General features: G+C 33.0%; 1 protein-coding gene across 1 annotated transcript in view; it reads left to right on the top strand.

Moving 5' to 3' along the window:
- Positions 1 to 23,190, top strand: part of DNAH7 (dynein axonemal heavy chain 7) — a 208,265-nt gene that overhangs the window by 61,210 nt on the left and 123,865 nt on the right. Inside the window, exons 20-27 of the mRNA XM_039844299.1 lie at positions 2,724 to 2,917; positions 4,463 to 4,661; positions 7,357 to 7,497; positions 11,233 to 11,445; positions 14,955 to 15,064; positions 18,642 to 18,810; positions 21,014 to 21,116; positions 21,254 to 21,381. Of these exons, the coding sequence (XP_039700233.1) occupies positions 2,724 to 2,917; positions 4,463 to 4,661; positions 7,357 to 7,497; positions 11,233 to 11,445; positions 14,955 to 15,064; positions 18,642 to 18,810; positions 21,014 to 21,116; positions 21,254 to 21,381 (1,257 nt within the window). The remainder of the gene's footprint in view (positions 1 to 2,723; positions 2,918 to 4,462; positions 4,662 to 7,356; positions 7,498 to 11,232; positions 11,446 to 14,954; positions 15,065 to 18,641; positions 18,811 to 21,013; positions 21,117 to 21,253; positions 21,382 to 23,190) is intronic.

Below are 23,190 nucleotides of genomic sequence, written 5' to 3'. Positions count from 1 at the left end.
TACAAGCTTAACTCATCCTTCATTCACCCAAGCATTCAACAAATAGTTCTGGAATACCTACTCTGTACCAGGATTTTATGGCAGTGCTTAAAGGGACTTACAGCCAGTTTTATTTTACTATGATAAAAACCTTACCTGAAGCATGGCAGATTATAAAATGTCCATTTTAACTCTATAAAACTGATTGAATGATATAGGTGCCTCATTTTCCCCAAAAGTGTTATCTGTCGGTCTTTCTCTTTCTCTTCAAGAGATAGTTATGGAAGGGAAAATAAAAGAGTAGTTTCAAGTTTATGTGTGTTCTAGGAACCATATTAAGTGCTTCAAATATTTTATCTAATTTGGTACTCATAACAACCTTGAGGGAGAGCTCTTATTCCCATTTTAAAGATAGGAGAGACTCGGATTCAGTAAATGACCTACAGTGACACTGGTAATAAGGAGCAACGTGGGTTAGGAACCAGCTCTGTGCTTTCCTTGATTTGACGCAATCTTCGTTATGTTCACCTTCTCATGGAAAGAGTGAAGGTAGCTTAGTTCCCAGTCATGAGATGATTATTTTCATATATGTTTCTTATGTCCATTATACAAAGGCACATAGATTATTCCCTATTTTCATTTAGAACTAGCATATCTGGCTCAGAGTCATTGAGCCAAACTGGTTAAATAGTTTTGATCTCAGGAATTCAAGTAAAAATTTTTTACTAGAATGCTAAGTGTTTCCAGAGGTATATCTTTTGTAATTATAATATTTAGGGAAAGAAATACAAACCGTTGTTTAAATAACTGATTTTTTTTTATTTAGCTTTCAAATCTTAGATTCAAATAGCAACATTCCAATCAATTAGCTAAGAATAAAACAAGTATTAGTAATTCATGAAAGGGTTTTTCACATTTATTAACAACCATTCAGCTTTTTTTTTTTCCCTCAACAAACAAAGGTAAGCTTTTCCAGAAGATGGCACTCTAAGAACACTTTTGGTTTTGTATTTAGGAGTACCAGTCTATGCTTTACTGAATGATTTGCACATTTAAATAAATGACCTGAGTCTCTGTCGTGCTTTCTTTTTGTGTGTGTTTCTTAAAAATATTTATTTAAAACAAATGTTTTTTTCGCAACTGTTAGGAAATATAATAAAATGCCTTTTAAAAATCGTATATATTTAAAGATAAGTGTATCTAATATATATTGCGTATTTCATACAAACTTTTTTTATTTAGAAAACAGGTATTAATGAGAATTATTTTGTTCCTTGATTAAATTAGTTTCTAAGCTACATCATTGTAATTCAAAACAAAGAAAAAAATTATATCTTTCCTTTTCAGCCACATTCAAAGTATATTGACAAAAACATATTTTAGAGACTACTGTAATACAATAAAATTTCTGTATGAAACAATTTCCAGCTGACAGGTTTGGTTGATCTCTCAGTCATCGCTGAGTACCCCAAATAAGTTTAATTAGATAATCTTGAAATTCTATATTTAATTTTTAACAATCTTGATCTAATTTTATATAAATTTTTTAAAATGCCCTATTACTAATATTAATAAATGTACTGGTACCTTCTCACAAGGTTTATTATTTGGCCTGGTGATTTAAATCTCTAATGTGTTTAGCACCTCACACCTTTAAGTTTATTTAGTTAAGAACTTCTCTTACTTTGTCATTGGTGTCAATGGTGAACACTGAGTTGAAATTATAAGACCAAGACTAGACTCAGATGACATCAATCATGTGTTAAAGAAAAAAGAGAGGAAAAAGAATTTTATTTCAAATACTTCTAGCTTGTATTTTAATGTGTATTTCTAAAGATTTTCATAAACCCAGTGATTCATTGTATGGATATTTTGAGAAATCAATAAACTATTTACTTTTTAAAAATATCAGTTCTTAAGATCAGCTTTTGGTTATAATTCTTATTTTGAATCCCACAGCGTGAAAGAAAACTTAAAAAAGAAAAAAATACCTGATTGTATTTGAATCACTTTAGAGCAAACAGCTCACAGTGACACTTTTTCATGCGATAGATAGAATGTTTAGAAACTCGTGCCTTAAAGGTAGAAGAGTCTTAGTCTCTAGAAAGTTCAGGAAGAACACACCTTGAACTTAGATCCTTCAGCAAGCAGAGTATTATAATGTAGTTCCAAATGCAGGTATTTATAACGTATGATCTTATTAAAAACTCCTTCCTCCCCACCCCAAATGCTTACTTTTTAATCTACAATTATAAGGACAGAGACTGTGTTGTTTTATTATTATTGATAGCAATAATATTCAAAATGATAATTATATCGATGATATCTTTTTAGAATACTTTTCCTCAAAGAATAAAAGACAAACATATCTCATACAATTTTGGATCACCCATCCTTGAATTCAGACAGTGTTTCTTTTTCTCTCTCTCTCTCTCCTCCTCCTCCTTTGTTTTGCTCCCTCTCCCTCTTCCCTCTCACTCCCTCTACCCCTTGCTCATTTTCTGTTTCTCGCATTTTTCAACTTAGAATGAGAAATTGTGAACATCACTGAGTATCAAGTCAACATGACTCTTACATAATTAAAGAGGCATAGACTAGACAATACTACTTTTTAAAAATAAACATTTACTTTAAATTTTGTATAACTTGTTTGATAAAATAGGCAATCTCAAATATTATGTGAATATAAATAAACTTAGTATCTAATATTTTTGAGTTGAGTGTTCGTTTTCCCTTATTTTTAGGATAAACATGTTCTGACAGTTGTAACTATTGAGAGAATGCTGGAAAGGCTGAAAAAATCTAATGAACTTTTGGAACTCATTCTCAAAGGACTTAATGAATATTTGGAAAAGAAACGTCTCTTCTTCCCCAGATTCTTTTTCTTGTCTAATGATGAACTTCTTGAGATACTATCTGAGACTAAAGATCCCACTAGGTAAGTAACTTACATATATAGCATGGCTAAATTCATCTGCCTAAATTTAATTTTTAGAATAAGGCAGAATATAAATAAATATGTATAATTATGTTTATGTAATAATTCTTAAAAAGACTATTGTAAGTATTATCAATAGTCAACTTAAAATAATTATTAAAAACATAGTATCACTGCATGATATTTTTCCAGATGCGATGAATCTTGGAGTGGATTTATTATTTTAACATATATTCCCTTACAGATATTTTCAGAACACATCACTCTTCTACATCACATTCAGAATAAAAGTTATTGCCCTCAATGGCATGCAATGACCCTCACAGGTGCCTCCCCCTCCAATTATCCTTTCTATTCATCCCCCACTAGTTTTTTTCTTGGTCACTCTGCTACAGTCCTTGCAATTCCCCCATGAAAGGGGCAACCTCCTCCCTCACTGTACTGTTGTTCTCTTTGCCTAGGATTCTCCTTACACAAATATCCATGAGACTCCTTTTACCTTCTGTAGGTGTTTGTGGAAACCTGCTCAAATATCTGCCACTCAGGAGGACTTTTCTGACTACTCTATTTAAAATGGCAACCCCTTTCATCACTCCCTAGCCATCTTTTCTGAAACACCTTCTTGGCCTTATTTTCCTTTGGCATACTTTTTAACATCAGTCTTACTCAATAATGTACTTTATTTGTTTGCTGTTTGATTGCCTCTAGCAGAATATAAGTGCTATTATGGCAGAGATTTTTGACTGCTTTTTTTTCTCCCAATGCTGAGTCCTGATTCCTTAGAAGAGTCTAGTATACAATGAACTGTGAATAGGTATTTGTTAAAACAAATTAATTAATTTTGTGTCGCGTGCCTTCAAAGTAGGAGACAAGTAATCCAGACAAAGAGATCAATTTAGGCTCAGATTTCCATCTAGTTTTTCTACTCTGCTTCTTTTTTGCCCATTTGAAAGATGCATTCAATTGATTATTGCTAATATGCCAAAAATGAAAGGTTTAGTCAATTCCAATTATATTACAATGAGAAGACTAAAGTTGATTTACTTCAAAGCAATTGACTTAGAAATTGTAAAGTACTTAAAGCACTAAATTTAGTTCATAATTTGCAAGCAGACTCTGAAGATGCTAGTTGAAGTGGCTACTTTTGTGCATTTGAAAATTCTTCACATTAGTGTATTATTATCTGTTAGTCAAGGTGTATTTCTTCCTTATGTTACTTTGAAATCTTTTGATTCATTGTGTTGGAAATAAAGCCTCATCGATGTCTCCTCTTTAGCTCTTATTATAATTGTAATTTTATAGATATTTTTGTGATTATTGACTTAATGTTGACCTTCTGCTGAGCTGTATAATCCATGTAGGACAAGATTTTGTCTTTTTTTTCCCCTCAGCACTTTATCTCCAGCAGCATCTAGCCGGGGGACTAACACATAATGAACATTTATACGTTTTGATTGAAAACTGGAGGCGCAAAGAACACCAATATTTAAGGAATTACTTTTTAATTTGGTTAATTCTCTTAAACATTTATTTTTTTCCTGACAGGGTGCAACCTCACTTGAAGAAATGTTTTGAAGGAATTGCAAAGGTACAATTTACAGAAACTTTAGACATCACTCACATGAAGAGCAGTGAAGAAGAGATTGTGGAACTCATAGAGACCATTTCAACAGTCAAAGCCAGAGGTCAAGTGGAGAAGTGGTTGCTTGAGTTAGAGAGAGTTATGATTAAATCCATCCACAAGGTAGCTATTACTATTTCTAAAGATGATAGAAAATTAATGTATCATTGATAAATACCCTGTTATTTAAACAGAAGTTGAGTCATGAATTAGCAATTCAATTATAATAGCTTGAAGGCAAAGTGTGGTCTATGATATTAATTTTATAGTGATCCACTTGAAAAGTGGTACAAAATACCATCCATACGATAGAAAACTTGAGTTTTAGTCATGAGTCTGTTTCATTTCTCACAGCTACATGCTAGTGCTTTTATCATTAATTAGACACACTTTGGTCTGCATGGTCTACCTTTAGTCTTGTCTTGAAAGCCTCTCTACAGTTTCACATCAATCTCCTCGACATGTATGTTCCTTTTATGATCCTTTTGTTCTGTATATATACAAAATATGTACCAGAATGTTAGAAAATCATATATATGTCCTACAATTAATGCCAACCTCATATTTTGTGCATTTCAAAAAACTTTATCAACTCAATCATTTGTAATTATCTTTGCAAGTACAAAATTTCAAGTTATGGCAACAAATAGAGATTAATTGAGCACTTAAATTTACTTTTTAATATAATGTGAACTTAGCATTCGAATTCTGTATCAAGGATAAAAATAATGGTTGAGCAAGGGAGCCCGAAGGCAAGAATGCGAAGGAAATATGGCATCAAGCTCTAATCAACAACAGTTTTCATTAATTTTTCAGATTATTTCACACATAATTAAAAAATATATTGGAATCTGGATTTTTAATATATATCACAAGTCTTAATACTTCTTTCTCTTCTTAAATACAGTTTTAATATCTGCTTACATAATATTTTCCAGTAGTCATAAAATCTTTTGGGCAGTTTCCCATTTCTTCCTATTATGAATTAACTTATAATGAACATCCTTATATATATAGCTGATTTATTTGATTGAATTACTTATTTGCTTATGATAACTCCTCATATAGTGGTCCCCTGGGCCAAAGAGGATGAGCCGTCATAGGCTTTGATAGGTATTGACAAATAGCATTCCCAATTTGTAGTTGTTAGCAATGTAAATGAATTCTACTTTGACCACTACTTAGCAACATTGAATTGGGTTGTTTGGTTTGTTAATTGATGTCTTCAGTGAAAACTCATTATCTTAGGCATATCTGGTACTATTTCAACTATTCAGTGAAAACTCATTATCTTAGGCATATCTGGTACTATTTCAACTATTCTTTTAATTTTGTTTGTCAAAGTGCTTAAAGAAAATATTTCGATTGCCATTTTGGAACAGTAAGATGGGAGGCAAGGAATTATGTAGGAAATATTTTCCCCAAATGTCCATGTGTATCTTTGTGTTGGTGAAATATGCAAGCAAATGTGATATAAAAACTACAGATAGGAGATATGTGTGTTACTTTTGTGCTGCTATATTTATTTGCATGCTTGAACACTACTTACTGCATGTCTAGATTAAGCGAATTTTGACTCTTTTGTAAATGATGAAAGAGTCATGTTCTTGGCATCTTTGCCCCTTTATCTTTCTGGATTATTGTAGGTTTGATGTAACTTGCTACCCCCAAATAATATATAATTTACATATATTTATTTATATATGGCATACATAAAATATTTTACACATAATATATAATCATATTTCTCTTCATCCACTATATAGAAATTTGTGATTTAGATTTTAATGTCTTCCTCTTGTTTTCCCCACAGTGTCCTTCTAGAATACATAGTTATTCCATCCTTGGCAGATATCTACTGTACTTTCTTTCTTATGTTCCTCCCATTTCTTGGTTGCTCATTTTTACCTGTTCTTTCTGTAGCTTCCCTGGCCTTTAAATTTTTTCTCTATTACCAATAGCCAGTGTTCTTCATCCTTGTTGAATTCCATAAATATATTAGCCAGACTAGAAATTCTGAAAGGTTCACCCAACCTTATATATTTCTCAGAAAAATCCAATTTTTATATTTTCCCCCCGAGATTCAAACATTAAAATGGATGTCACCTCACAAGTGATGTTACTATTCTTGATTGATACATATAACAGATTAGAATGTTTCTCACTGATGGCTGGTAGAAAAAGTGGATTTATCAGTCCACTGGAAACATATGTAGCAAAGTACATGAATTAGACTTCCTGATTGTATAGCTCTCAACTTTCCATCAATGAATTATACATTTGTCCCTGTCATCATTGCCTTGGGCATCAAACTACAGAACTGAGAGTAAGCAAGATCTGCAAACACAGGAGGAACTTTAGAGAAATTGTGTGGTTTGCCTTTGTGTGCATGTACATATATGCACATGGCTGAATTGGGTTCTAAGTTCAAAGAAAATTATTATCTATGAATTTGATGGATCTCTTTTTGGAAGTATTTGAAGTTATGTTTTGCAATAAAATTGCTTGTGCCTTTTCAATCCAAATGTATTTAGAATATTTTTGGCTACAATTGGTCAAATAAATATTTTATATAATGTGATTCACACAAATTGATTGTCTATCAGCAAAATATGTAGTATATTTGTTTTGCTCACAGGTATATGAATAAACTTGAATTTAAATAGCTTAATATCACATACCTTGAGTCTTCATTATTGGCTAAGATGTTATAAGAAGTTGAGCAGTATGAGTTAATCTGTTTATGCATTTAGCTTTTTATCATATAGAATGTTCCAGTGTGAAACTGTTCATCTTTAGCATTTTCTTTCTCAATTAGGTAATTAAAGAAGCAATTTTTGCCTATACACAGTATGAACGAATTAACTGGGTAAGAGATTGGCCTGGACAGACGGTTCTCTGTGTATCCCAAACCTTTTGGACAGTAGAAGTACAAACAGCAATTTCAGCAGGGCAAGAGGTAAGCTTTTATTATCCTCAGGTTTGTCAGCATTTTTTTTCAAAAGTTATTATAAATAAAGACAATCCACTCAAAAAGTCAAGGGTACTTGAGACTCAATATTGTTATTATATACATTTTTGTACCTTTAAAAATAAAGTGATAATAGGACTAAAATACTTCCTAAACTCAGAAAGGTTAGAAGGAAATATGTAATATAATTCTCTCTTATGCCTTGAGTAAAACTATGCTATGAAGACACGGTATCAGTTGACTCATTTCTACTATTTTCATCTTTATTTTTAATGTATTGCTTTTAAATAAATATTAATATTTTGAATGATGCTTAATTTTAATAATTCTAATATATTGGATATATGAATTTAGTAATACTATGAATTGGCTTACTGTTATTAACTGAAACAGAAACTGCATTCAGTGCAACATTCTTATTCTTGAGATGGGATTTCAAGCAGGTCAATTTTCAGTTGACTGAAGGACCACATGGAATCTAGAAATTGTATGTCTTTTGTTTACAACTATAAGTTTGAAATGTATTTTTGACATAGAGTTTGATATTGTTGTCTTTAAGGTATTATTGAGTGTTAGAGTTTGAGAGAGACTCATGTTCTCTGTAAACAGGCAGACCCCAGAGAGGAAAGAGTTGACCAACACATGCTTAGTACACTCCAACTTACCAACTGTTCACTTATTTCTCCTCTGTGGGAAAGGATAGGGCATCACGCAGGAAGTCAGGGATTTTTACAAAAAAGTCTTTCTTCATGAAAACCATACCACTGGGGAATGGTGGTTTCCTTGGGGTTACTTCTGGACTCTTGGCTGTCTCATCGCTTGTGTATTTTTCTTTTTCCTCAGTGAGTCTAGAGAATTCATTTTATTTTATTTTATTACTTTTAAGCTACTACTCACCAACTTTCCCATACAAAAAGATTCCTCCATCACCATTGTGGGCTACTAAGGGGAACATGTAGCTCCTGAATCTCCCACCTTGCTTGTTGCCCACTGCCCCCAAACCACCCACTTCATTACCAAAAACCAAATGTGAGCAAATCAGCCAAATGTGTATATCATCCATTTTTTTTTTTCAGTTTAAATGTAGTGTTTATCAAATCTCTATCCCTCTGTCAAAACTACATTTTTTTTCTGGTCTTAACTTCAGAAAGGTTGGAACAGGTAAGAGTTGCGGTAGAGCTTTAAAGTGTAAACTATAATTCTTATGCTTCTACTTAACTTGCAAACATAGTTTGAATCTCAAGGGACATGCAGTTTAGGTCACTCCTTTTTCAATGTCACTGTCCTCTGCTCAAAACTACCTGCCTATAATTCTTACCATATTGCATACAGATACAAATAGTTTCCTTGGTTTACAATGATATCTGCTGATATTGAGATGAAGTTATTTATTTACTCTTTTGTTAGTCTATTCATTTTTTTTTCCCATTCATGTAATATGGTGCAGATACAAAGCCATTCACAGAGAAAGCCAAAATGAGAATTGCACCTCGAGGGTGACGCAGCTTCATAGACTCGAGGTCCTTTGAAAGGATAGCTTAGCAATTTTAGCAAGTTATGCTTATTAGTGTTCCTTGCCTGATTGCCCTCTTCTACTGTGTTTTATGGTGCTTTCATAGCTGTTTTATGGTATGAAATTAAACTTTATACATGCCCTTAAAAATTAATTCTTTTCTTTTTCATCCGCTTGTGATTACCCTGCTTCAGTATGCCCTTCATCCGCTGCCTATGGTTCTATCATGGGAGGCTAGCATATGTTTTAGTATTCTATGTGTTGGTAATTTCTCTCCTAATTAATGTGTGGTTCACATTTGAAACTGATAACTTTGTGGTTAAGCAGCTGGAAACTCTCGGCAGCTCTGGACACTTCCATTCTCTGCAAACATCCCAAGTTGTCTGGAGATTGATGCTATAATAGCACCTTGTTATACTGTCACACTGCCAGAAACCTGTGACACATCAGGATCTGTTCCCATTTATTTATTCAATGAATGTTGATTGTGGAACTAGTCAGTATGAGGCATTACAAGGCTGATAAAATGAATGAAAGACTCACCACAGACACAGAGCTTGGGATATTGCAAATATTGATATGATTTTGAGTCAGTGTATCATGTATATGTAGAATGATCGAGGTATAATAAAAATATTTGATTCCAGATAATGTTTATCTTGGCTGTATATAATAGTAGTTTTATCTTCAGGTTTATTAGCTTTCTGTACAGAATGGTTTATAGGGAATAAAATATAACAAAAATTGTATCGCTATTATGATTTTTTCAAATTAGTTTATCTGAATTCTCATTCATATAATATAGTTCCTAAAGAACTCAGTTTACCACAGTTTGAAGCTAAATTTTAGTTCTAAATCTGTTTTTCTAGCATAGGAAAATACATTCTGCTAGTGTAAATAGCTATAAATTCTTATAAACATATGATTTGTACTGTCAGGTCTAAATATTACATTAAAACATGTTTTGTGTTGAACTTCAGAATGTGAGATCTGGTAGAGCTTTCAGAGATCCTGATTTTATTGATGAGGAAACTAAGATGCACCAACTGGCATAGCTTTTGTTTCTAGGATCAAAACTGTTCTTACTAATTTGTATATTTGATACACTTAAATTCACTAACCAGCTCCAAGAATTTAGACACATGGTTATTTAAATACGATGGAACAAAAGTTTATTTTTCACTACTTATGAAGCAAATTAATAGTAATTAATCATGAAATCATATAAATGAAATAATGTTCAAGCACCAAACTTTTGAAAAAATGACTTCCTTAAAATAAAATAAAAAGAGAGATAAAATATGTCAAAGAATAAGAAAAGTACACCATAGAGAAATAAGTTACTGTTCTGACTATATCTGTTAAACTTTTTCTCATTCTTGGAAATCCTCATTTTTAGTTTCATTGCTACCACTTACCTGGCCCCAGAGGAGTGAAATAAACTCATTAGTGCATAATGTTTATTAAATATTATTGGAGTGGAGAAAGGGACCACAGCAGCCTGCTGTAGCACATCAACACTTCCCTTAAACACAGCCATTTTCAGTGATTCTAATTTGATTTTCATTAACCTTCTTTTTTTCTTTTTTCTTTTTTTTTTAAACTTACTAATTAGATTTACCCACTAGAAAACAGACCTCAAAGCAAGTCTGGTCCTTAGAATTGGCATTAGCTCACCATAAACTAAAATATTAAATAGATGTTTTGTTTATTAAAATCTTTACATTTCAAGTGGCACGAATCCAACTCAGATATCTTACACAAGAGTACTAGAAGGACTTGTGGGATCTAAGATGGAGCAGTTGGAATTAAGATCTCAGGGCTTTATTGCTGCTGCGGTCTCTTTCCTTGTCTATCTTTTATCTCTACTCGTCTCTGGCAGCAGCGGGGATGAAGACTTGAATAGCTTCAAATTGGCATACCCAGAGTCTACTAAGACTAGTGAAAAGAACTACAGAACCTAGAGGAGTGCAAATAGGAAAGGAAAGGTTGTTGGGTAGATGCAAACCACATATGTTCATGATATCCGGCCAGATGAGGCTTGTTCACCTGATATCTTTGTGGTAAGAAAAATGAATTATTTTAAAATTATGTCATATGGAAAATTATGATAAAATGTAGAAAATACTTTGTGTACATGCTAGTTCAAAGTGTTTTGGTTCAAAATGATTTTGATTACATTAAGTAATCATATCTTATTTTTCCTTCAGGCTCTTCAGCAATACTTGGAAAAATGTAACAAACAAATCGATGATATCGTCACCTTGGTCCGTGGCAAACTGTCCAAGCAGAATCGTGTTACTCTGGGAGCCCTTGTGGTACTGGATGTTCATGCCAGAGATGTCCTCACAGTACTTGTTAATAAAAATGTTAGTGATGACTCTGACTTCGAATGGTTAAGTCAGCTTAGGTACTATTGGCAAGTAAGTGATATCACTAAATGTTACTACATAGCAATTTTGGCTCATAGCTTTTTAATTTGTGCTTGCTTGTTCGCATGGGAAGTAGTATCAGTAATATAGGATTTTTTGCTGACTGCTGACTATATCCAAACAAGCATTCTCCACATTGAAGATTAAAGCAGCCTGAAACTATATCTATATCATCTTTACAAAAACTATAAATCTATATCCAAATCCATATCCAAATGTATAGTTACACAGAAATACATAAACACGTATAGACACACTCAAATTCTGAGTAATTATAAAAAATTACTCATTTTAAATTAGTCACTATGCTTGCTGAATCTGTGAAATGTTGAAACTAGTCAGTTTAAAGTTGCATTTATAGATTCCTGATATATCTAAAGAATGCAAATCAGACTGATTTAGTCTGATTTAGTAATTAAAATTTCCTCTAGTTGATCAGTTGAAGGAACCAGAAGCATGATCTGGAGGGAAGATTTTGATCAGGGCATCGGGTGGATGGTGATGGCAGTTACCACTAGGAAGGCAGGAGAAGCAGGAACAGTTAGTACACCGGACACGGTTGGGCCTGTTGAGAATGGAAAGAGAGAGCTCATGACGAGATTTGGACTCTAAATTTCTCATCTTATTTGCTTTTATGAAAGGCTTGGGAAGTATGAGGTAAGAGGAGAAGAGATACAAGAACCAAAGCCCTTGAAAACTTATGTGAGAGGCAGTGTGTATAGTGGTTAGAGTCTCCGCCTGTGGAAACATTGTTTCAAATGCCAGATCCTCCCCTTATCAGATGTATGACTTGGGCAAATCACTTTCTCTATTTAAGCATCAGTTTCCTTATCTATAAAATGGCAATAATGATAATACTCACTCTATAGTGAAAATAAATTGAACAAATGATGGAAAATATAGGAGAATAATGAACTATTGGAAAGAGAAATTTAAAAAAAAAATCTCATTTACAATTGCATCAAAAAGAATTTAATACCTGGGAATAAATTTAACTAAAGAGGTGAAAGATCTATACACTGAAATGATAAGATATTGGTGAAATAAATTGAAGAAAACACAAATAAATGACAAATATTTTATGCTCATGGATTGAAAGAATTAATATTGTCGAAATGTCTATACTACTCAAAGCAATCTACAGATTCAGTGCAGTCCCTATCAAATTCCAATGGTATTTTTCACAGAAATAGAACAAATAATTCCAAAATTGGTACAGAATGACAAAAGACCCTGAATAGTCTAAGTAATTTTGAGAAAGAACAACAAACCTGGAGGCATCACACTCTTCAAATTATATTTAAAGGTTATAGTAATCAAAACAGTATGATATTGGCAAAAACAACAACATAAAAACAGGTACATAGATCAATGAAACAGAATAGAGAGCCCAGAAATAAACCCATGCATATAGTAGTTTACAGCTAAGGAGCCAAGAATATACAATGGGGAAGGAGAAGTCTCTTCAATAAATGGTATTGGGGAAATTGGACAGCAACATGCAAAAGAATGAAACTAGATCACTAACTTACATCATACACGAAAATTAACTGAGGTAGATTAGATACTTGAATGTAAACCTGAAATCATAAAACTAGAAGAAAATATCTCCTCAACATTGGTCTTGGCAATGATTTTTTGACTCTGATGCCAAAAGCAAAGGAAACAAAAGCAAAAATAAACAAGTGAGACTACACAAACTAAAAAGCTTCTGTACAGCAAAGGAAACTATCAAAATGAAAAAGCAACCTACTGAATGGGAGAAAATATTTGTAAATCATATATCTGTTAAGGAGTTAATATCCAAAATATATTAAGAACTCATACAACTCAATAGCAAAACAAATAATCTGATTAAAAAATGAGCAAGGGATCTGAATAGACATTTTTACATTTCAAAGAAGATATACAGATGACCAATAGGTACATGAAAAGATGCTCAATGTCACTAATCATCAGTGAAATGCAAATCAAAACCACAATAAGATACCACCTCACACTTGTTAAAGAGCCTATTGTCAAAAAAGCAAGAGATAACAAATGCTCAGGAGGGTATGGAGCAAAGGGAACCGTTGTGCACTGTTGGTTTGAATGTAAATTGGTGCAGCCACTATGGAAAGCAATATGGAATTTCCTAAAAAAAAAAATACAACTATCATATGATTCAGCAATTTTATTTTTGGATATTTATCTGAAGAAAATAAAAACGCTAATCTGAAAAAATATAAGCATCCTCATGTGTATTGCATAATTATTTACAATACCCAAGATATGGAAAAAAACCTAAATGTCCATCAACAAATGAATGGATAATGAGGATGTGGTATATAAATAATGGAATATTATTCATACATAAAAAATAATGAAATCTTGCCATTTTTGACAACATAGTGGACCTTGAGGGCATTGTGCTAAGTGAAATAAGTCACAGAGAAAGACAAGTACTATATGATCTCACTTATATGTGAAGTCTAAAAAAAAGAAAGGAGAGAGAGAGAGAGAGAAAGAAAGAAAGAAAGAAAGAAAGAGAAAGAAAGAAAGAAAGAAAAGAAAGTTGTTGTTGTTAAAGTTGTTGTTGTTGTTGTTAAAAAGAAAAGAAAAAGAAAGAGAAATTGTTGTTAAGAAAGAAAGAAAAAGAAAAGAGAGAGAAGAAGAGAAAAGGGAAGGAAGGAAGGAAGGAATAAGTGGCTGTGAAGGAAGGAAGGAAGGAAGGAAGGAAGGAGGAGGAGGAGGGGGAGGAGGAGTGAGGAGGGAGGGATGGAGGAGGGAGGGAGTAGGAGGGAGGAGGAGAGAACCAGGAGGAACCAAGGAACCAAGCTTATAGATTCAGAGAACAGATTGGTGGTCGCCAGAGGTGGATGTTGGGGTGGAAAAAAATGGGTAAAGGGAGTCAAAAGATACAAACTTCCAGGTGTAAAATAAATAAGTCATGGGGATGTAAAGTATAGTATGGCAATTATAGTTAATAATACTGTATTGCATATTTAAAAATTGTTAAGAGAATAGATCTTAAAGTTCTTATCACAAAAAAAAAATTCTGTAATTATATATGGTGATGGATGTTAACTAGACTTGTGATCATTTCACAATATATAAATATTTTTCTACTTAAATTTAGTAGCATGATTTAATTTAGTTGCTATTTAACTTATACACAAGCACTGAATCATGTTGTACACCTGAAACTACTATAATGCTATGTCAGTTATGCCTTAATAAAAATAAAATTAAAAGTGTTAGCAAGTAAAAAAAAAGAAAATATGAGAGATAAAAACAAATATATTTTCCAAAGATATTCTATAGAAAAAGTTGAAGCCAATGACTTCAATTAGTTATCCCCCAAAATTAGATATTGAATTCTTCTACTGAATTAAATAATGCCTGAAAAGTGAATTTTAAAGATGTTGTTCACAATATGACTATTATTTATAAAAGATCTTGAAATTTCATATTATTTAAATGTCTATTAAGCTAACTTTATTTTATCTGATTTATCCTAGGAAAATCATTTAGAAACAAAGATGATTAATGCTGGCTTACGGTATGGATACGAATACCTGGGTAATTCCCCTAGGCTGGTTATTACTCCACTCACTGACAGATGTTACAGGTATACTTAGTAACTTAAAGATATATTGGAAATAACTTTCACTCATCCCTAGACCACTTATTTCTAAAAAAAGTACCAAATTATCTTCTACCCAGTAAATGTGTCCTGTATTCTTTTCCTAGACCCTTAATTCTCTCAACTTGATCTTCAATTTCTCTTTCTCTGCTAGCTTCTTCCTCTCAGCTCTAGAACTCCAAGTATTGTCAGGTATTGCTGTTTTTTACATTCTTCATATATCCTGTCTTCTTGAAACTTTTCGACTCTTTCTTTTGGATTATTTGAGGCATCCTGTTCCTTCCCCTGAAACACAGAATTATCTGGAATTCTATTTTCATGTGGTGTTTTGTTTCATGTTTTGTGCTTTCCTGAATGTTCTCATTCACTCTCAGGTGTTAACAGATTCCCAAATCTGTACCTCCAGCCAGAGTCTCTCCTGTAAGCTTTCACTACACGCACGCCCACTGGGTATCTCCATTAGATATCTTATAGGTATTTATAGTTGCATTTTTTTCTATCATTTTTCTGAATAACAAAGTGCTTTAACTACTTTAACTCCAAGTTCTCATCATCCGTATTCCAAATTATCGTTAAATAATTAAACTTTTTTTTTCATTTTCTTCCAAAAATATTAGTTTAACTAGTTTTTTGATGAAACCAGTCTCAGGATGCAAATGGAAAGCAATTTTATTCTTTCTTATCAGTGTTCTTTAAACTTGCTCTAGCAAATATTTTTTTCCCATTCTTCCTAGATGAAATTTAAGGTAGATTCCCTAATTTTTCTGGTTATGCTAAGATATTAATGAATAGTATTTTTTCCCCCAGATATCAAAAGTCCCTTTAGGTCTAACATCAAAGTTAATTTATTTTATTCAATTTAAAACTTCCCTTCTCCCCCAGCTTGAGCCTCACACAAGCTCATGGCCTGCATTTGTGAAGGTAAATGTAGTCAATCTTTTGTCATTTTTATCCCAGTCCTTTGCATCCATCCCTCAATAGTTCATCTTTTGGCTCCTCCAGTGTTGAGGGTTGATGGAAGAAAGAAAAAAAGGAAGAGATGGGTTTATATGTGACGTCTCTTGTGCTTAAGTGCCCTCAATGATGGCAGAAGCTCAAATATGTCAGATCTCTCAAGGGATTCTCCTTCCTGTGGAAAATGCCTTCTCTTGCAGGCTGCTGGTGACTTTCACTTCAGCCTCTGTCTGAGGCCCACCATACACACACCTTTTCCTTGTGGTCTTCTCTGGTCCTAGCTGGGCCTCCCACACAGGGTCCCATTCAGCCTGACTCAAATCTAGCTCACTTCCAGTGGGATCAGGATCTGGCCAGATGATACACATACATATGTCTGACCAGCAGTGAGAATACATCTCCCTTACTGTCTCCATTTTCCCCCACTCTACCATCAGGATGTGTCTCAGGGCATTCTCTTCACTTTAGATATTTTAACTTGCGAATCAGCTCCCAGTTCCTGTGCTCCACAGAATCCAGGGCCAGGTGGTGTGCCAGGCTTTCTGAATCGTTCTCCAAGGCCCTCTCAGTCAGTTCGTGAGAGGGGCAAGTACTGCTCTCTCTTCCTCCACAGAGAGGGAGGGAAATACGTAACACACAAACAACTCTTGCCAAAGAAATCCTCACTCCTGGCTTCTCACTTACAATCTTTCTATCCAAATTCTTGTGCCTTTATGGTAAGTGACCATTTCACTATAAGATAAGATGATCTGGCATACATTGCTCTTAGCTTAGAGTTTTAGTCAAAATTCTAAGACAGAGCTTTACTAATGTACTGTTACATTTTTACAGCTAATATGTTTACCAAAAATTTTATCATTGTCATTGCTCCCCATTGCTTTTTGCTTTGCCTTATTTCTGGCTTAATTTTTCTTCTTACTAGACAACATCTTTTAGTTATGGTTTTAGTGAGGCTCTGCAAGTAACGAGCTCTACATCTTTATCTAAAAATGCCTCTTGTTTTTTTGGGAGGGTGGTCCTCACTCAATTATTAAATGACAGATTAGCTAGATATAGAATTGCAGATGATCAGTAATTTTCTTTCAGCTCTTCAATGATGATATTCTTGGCATCTATTACTACTGCTGTTAGATGTTATGTTGTTGATGTTCACTACAATGTGTCTAGATACGGACTGATTTTTATCTATCCACCCGGGGCATTTTCAATTCATGTCTTTCTTCAATTCTGGAAAATTTAAAGCTGTTGTCTGTAAAATTTTCCCTTCCCCATTCTCTTATTTCTATCTGCTATGTCTCTTAACTTTTCTTATATTAGATCTCTGTATCTTCCTCATGATTTCCTCATATTTACCAACTAGTACATAATTCTCTGTTTCTTTATGCTTATTCTACTATTTATGTTTGCTGAGATTTTAAAAGTTTAATAATTATATTTTTCATTACATGTATTTCAAGTTGTCTTTTATGAAATTGGTTTCTTTTTTTTTTTCCTTAAAATTCTATGATGTCTATTGCTTTTTATTTTAAATCTAATCGAACAAACCATCGAGATACCAAAGAGGGCAGAGCACCATGTAGGTAGTAACGCTCCCAGACCTTTGCCTTCGCCACTGCAAGTCTGGCTCTTCACTTTGATCTCTCTCCAGTTTTAGCTCTGAGCTCATTTCAGTGGGGGTTGTTTCGCCCTTTAGTCTTGCATATTCTCAGCTGTGAAGGTGTCCATATGGAGCAGTTTCACATTTCTCTCTGAGGAAGGCTCTAGAGTTTTCTCTGGTCCGGAATAAAATTTTAACATTAATTTTTCACTTTGGATTCATGTGCCCATGGGTAATGGAGATTTTGGCCCCACCTCCATGAACAATGTAGGCTTTGACTGGGCCCTGCATAAAGAGTCAACTTCCTGTCTCTTCTGTGGTTGACTCTTTTTTGTCTCTCTCCGGTAGGTTGCTGGAGTAATTTTAGGTCCCTTTAAAGACATCGCAACCTTCTAGGTTGATATAGGCGGATCCATTCTAGCTCCTCACCTTGTTCAGTTTTGAGGTTTTTTTTTTTCTGTTTCTATGTGGATATGTACACACTTGTATTATGCAGATACCATAACAATATGCACCTCTACAGCTTTAGCACCTAATTGCCTTTCCAGCTTTTCATCCCTCTTCATTGGTGATTTCCTTCTCATTTTTTCAAAATGGCTGCATACTTCAAAAGTTATTATTTGTTTTATTTTATGTAGTGTCTCCATTTACTAGCGGTAAGGGAGTTGGGTGAATTGGGGTCAGCTGAATTCTCCATGTTGACTAGAAATCAGCATTGAATTTCAAAAGTGAATTTGGATATATATATATATCTATATATACATAGATATAGATATATATATATATAGATATATATATGGATATATATATCCATACATACACACATACATACACAGAAGTAAAATATAATAACAGATAAAGTAATGCACAAAGATTTTCAGAGGCTAGTGGGAAGGAAGAAACTATTGATGAAGTGAGAAATTTGACTCTGTTTAAACTTTTCCTTTTTTTTAGGCTGTCTATGAAAATATCACATTATTCTACAAAGATTGTTTATTTCTTTTATTCCAGAACCTTATTTGGAGCCCTTCACCTGCACCTTGGGGGAGCACCTGAAGGCCCAGCTGGCACTGGAAAGACTGAAACTACTAAAGACTTGGCAAAAGCTGTAGCCAAACAATGTGTCGTGTTCAACTGCTCTGATGGGCTGGATTATCTAGCTTTAGGAAAATTCTTTAAGGTTTGAATTGACACTCCTATTTTTTTTTTTTTTTTTTACAATATGATAACTGCTTAGGGAGGAAGTCTATTTATAGTGAAACATAATTTAATGCAAGTAAAAGACATTGTAGTTTAAGTAAGTTTAAAATTAAAGCACCATCTTGACAATTCTCGAGAGGCGGGATTATGCAAAAGTTTATCTTGGAAGGAGCTCTACCTCCCTTTCCAGTCCTGCTGTAATCAGTTTTACTGATAGTAGTGAGAAGTGTCCCTTCAAGACACTGGAGCAGATAAAAGTTTGAGAACTACTACATCAAGTGAAGATTGTGGGACTCTGAAGACTTCTTAAACTATAGATCTTGTTATTTACAAGTTATAATTCAGTATTATATTTTTATAGGCATATTTTAGTTCATTTGTTGAACTTGAAATTTGTATTGTGCCTTTTTTTTCTTATTTTGAGTCAGAATCACACTCTGACTGTAAGATTGTAAAAGGGAGAATTAAGATGTAAAGACCTTTACTATAAACCTATGAATAACTGGTCATTTTAGCACTTTCTTGCTACAGCTTGTTATTCCTTAAAATGTTTGGTGGTGCAATTGAGTGTAAAATTTTCTATTTGGGATTATGGGTTCTATTATTTATCTGCTTGTTTTATTTCTATTTTTCTGTAATTTTTCAAGTACATTTAAAAACTGTAAATCTTACTTTTCTAAAAATTCTCCAGAGAAAGTTAACATTTAAAAAAATAAACAAACTAACAAAAAAGAATGTACCAATTCTACCCAAAATAGTAAACTGGCTAAATATGTTCCTGGATGAAATATGGCCTGGTCATTTTATAACAAACTTGGAATTAAAAAAAAAAAAACAAACCTATATTTGTGATATTGAAACAATTAGAATATGAGTTTTTAAAAAGTCAAAATTATAATGACTAAAATACCAAGAAGACATCTGAATGACCAATTACCATTATAATCATTCTCCGTAATTATCTATAACCTTGTTGTAACGATTATTTTAAAAAGAACTAGCAAAATTTAAGAGGTTGATAATCATTATGAAAGCTAAGCTTAAAGAAATGTCTGATATATAGTACTCAATCTTTGAATCTATATGATATTCTTAATTCTTTAATTTAGATATATATAATGAATGGTATTAAATTTTCTCATCAATAAGTAGTTATTGATTATATAGACACTTTGTATTAGCATCATGCTAAATAACGGGAGTACAAAGTAAAAAAGACATCAGTCTTTCTATTAAAAATGAGCCTTATAATCTGTAAAAATGAGTATGTGACTTCATAAGCATTCTAGTGTCTGTGATTTCTAAGCCTTTTATTATATCATGTATTTTTAGAGATCAAAGTCACAGATAGAATCTTCTCTGAATAATAAATTTACATTCTTTGACGTGTATAGAGTTCATGTTCAATCCAGTGTGTTTTAGTAGACTGAACTGTTCAAATCCAAGTTCAGCCAGTAGCAACTGTGTGGACTAGTACTGATTATTTAATGTTTTATATGCTATAGCCTTAATTTCCTTACATAAAAGATATATACAAAATGCCAAGCATCATGCCTGGCATGTACCAGGTACTCAATGAAACACACACATATATGTACAATCTATAGAAAGTACAACAAATATTTGTTGAATCGATTTTTTAAAAAGTGAATCTGAATTTAAGCTACTCAAGCTTGATTTTCCATTTTTTCCTTATGAACAAATGACACATATTTGTGAGACAGCTGTGAGTTAGGATTGCAAATTAGGGCCTCAAATTATGTAAACTGGCTTTTAGGGTCCTCAGACCACAAAGCAGTCTCATTGGCAACAGAAGTCATCTTATTTAGAGGATTATCACAACCCACTCTATGGAGTCCCTATGGAAAAAGCAAATAAAATCAACTTGTAAATAAAAAGTTAGAAAGGCTTTGAAATTACAGGTATACATCCAAATGCCAAAAAATATACAGAAAGCTTAAAAAAATCAATTGGAAAATTTTCCAGTTGATCAAACTCTTTATTCATGAAGAATATTGATATTGAATTGGGGGGTAAAAAAGGCGCCACTTTTAAGATAAAGATGAATAGCAATTTTTTTAATAGGATATTAAATCCTTGAAAAGATCAAGTGAAAATGCAACATTTCAATGTAATATTCAATCAGATAAAAACTGAAAATTTTCATTACTGTTTTCTCCCAGGGATTGTTATCTTGTGGAGCCTGGGCTTGCTTTGATGAGTTTAACAGAATTGATTTGGAAGTACTTTCTGTGGTTGCTCAACAAATTCTTACCATCCAAAGAGGTAATGGACTAGTTTGTCTTTGCTTATGCTAGTTTGTCTACTTATGTGAAAAAAGTAGAAATATGAAAGGTAATGAATGGTACAAGTCACATTTATATGTGGAATTGCTAAGTCATTTCATTCTTGATTACCCACAGGTATTAACGCAGGTGCTGAGATACTAGTGTTTGAAGGAACTGAACTAAAACTTGACCCCACATGTGCTGTCTTTATAACAATGAACCCTGGGTATGCTGGGCGTTCAGAACTGCCAGATAATCTGAAGGTATGAAAGGGGCAATTATATCATTTAGATCCTTCCTGTAATTTACAAAGTTAATATAGAAAAACAAAGAACATGCTATCCTTAAATTTTATCCAAAATATTTCCTTTAATTGTTATATTTTAGAAAACTGTTTTAGGAAATAATTTTTAAAGGTTTGAGAACCTTCAGAAAATAAATATGCTAACCATATGCAATTTACAAAGCTTATATTTAAAAAGTTGTGGTAATTATAGAAAATTAGAAAAGAAAGGAAATAACGAAAAGGTACCCATCCATTCTAATGATTACTAGATTATATCCCCCAATTTTAAATGCCTTTTAAAATGTCAGTTTTAAATGCCGAAATCAGACAACTGTGTATACTGAGTGTTTTGTCAAGTTTATCACATGAACATTTTCCTATCTTTATAAATGTAATTCTGTAAATAAATTTACTGAACTATGTCTTTCTGTTGGACATTTAGGTTGCTTTTGGTTTTCTTGCATTGTAAACAATATTGCAATGGGCAGTTTTTACTTAAGGCTATTCTATATTTTAAAATTTTTCCTTTTATGAGTCTTAGGACCAAGAGCTATGTTGCTAAATTGTTTTCTGATAAGTTGAAACAATTTACATCCACGTCAATTCTCAGTTCTCATGAATACCTAGCACTATTTTATTTTTTGTAAAAATAACAAAACATTTTGCTAATTGAATAGACTAGAATCTTCACTTTAAAAATAAAACTTTAATTATTAGTGAAATACGACATTTTCCTCATATCTTTGTTAGACATTTCATATTATTTTCTGGTGAATTAACGTGTGTATGACTGGTGTATAGAGAACAACGTTGAGGAATAATGCAGTTGTAATTGTAGCTCTAAAACCAAGTCTTCTGACTAAATCCTGCATTTCTTCCACTATTCACGTGCTTAGACTGACAGCTTCTCACACTAGATGAAGAATTTTTTATTTCCACCAAAAAGACTTTTGATACAACTAATTACTGCCAAATGTTATTTTTTTATTTCCATTCCATGCACTTTTATAGGTTAGATGTTTTGGTACTTTGCCTCAGTAAGGGAACGTATGATTAAAAAATAAAAACAGGTAAATCTTCTTTATCCAAGAAGCACTTTGCAACTTTTCAGTGCGACTTATATTTGGAAAGCTCTTTTTTTGTAGTTCTTTTATTTACTCGTTTATATTTTTCTTTCATTCAGTAGGATCAGTCTGTATATATAAAGTCAAAAATCTGTGAGTAGCTAATCATAAAAAGCTGGGACCATTATTGACTGAGTCTGTTAATGGCCTATGCTGACACTTCTATGGTTTTATTTACTGTGCAGGTTGAAACAGTGTCAAAATATTCACCTTGTGGTTCTTAGAGGACTGTATTTTCCTTCTACTTTAGGCCAAAGTGTCTATCAAATTCGGATAGCTTTTTAAAAATTCCTCTTATTGTGCAGTCTTCTTAGTTAGAGCTGCTATAGAACATCTGTTTTTAAGTATATATGGAAATACCTAACAATTTTTTTAAAAAGTCTTGGTCTGAAATGAGTTACAGATTTCTTAGAAAATAAAAGAAAAATGAAAAGAAACCCCTGCTGAGGCCCAGAGAGTATTGTTACCAGTCTTCAGTCATCCTTGAAGCCCCTTTCTTCATCTGGTGATTCAGCCAGTTGCCAAAACACAGGGATCCTATTCACAAGTCTTGTATTACTATTACTCCTGTCCAGTCCCACTGTCACGCCTTGCTTCTGCCCCTCTTCAGTCTTCTCTTGCATGTCTTATTGCATCAGCTCACTTGTCACCAACCTCTTTGC

This window comes from Pteropus medius, unplaced genomic scaffold (genome assembly GCF_902729225.1).
Source record: "Pteropus medius unplaced genomic scaffold, Ma_sr-lr_union100, whole genome shotgun sequence".
Classification (NCBI taxonomy): Eukaryota; Metazoa; Chordata; class Mammalia; order Chiroptera; family Pteropodidae; genus Pteropus; species Pteropus medius.
Note: the sequence above shows the minus strand (reverse complement) of the source record. Positions and strands in the feature narration are given on the sequence as shown.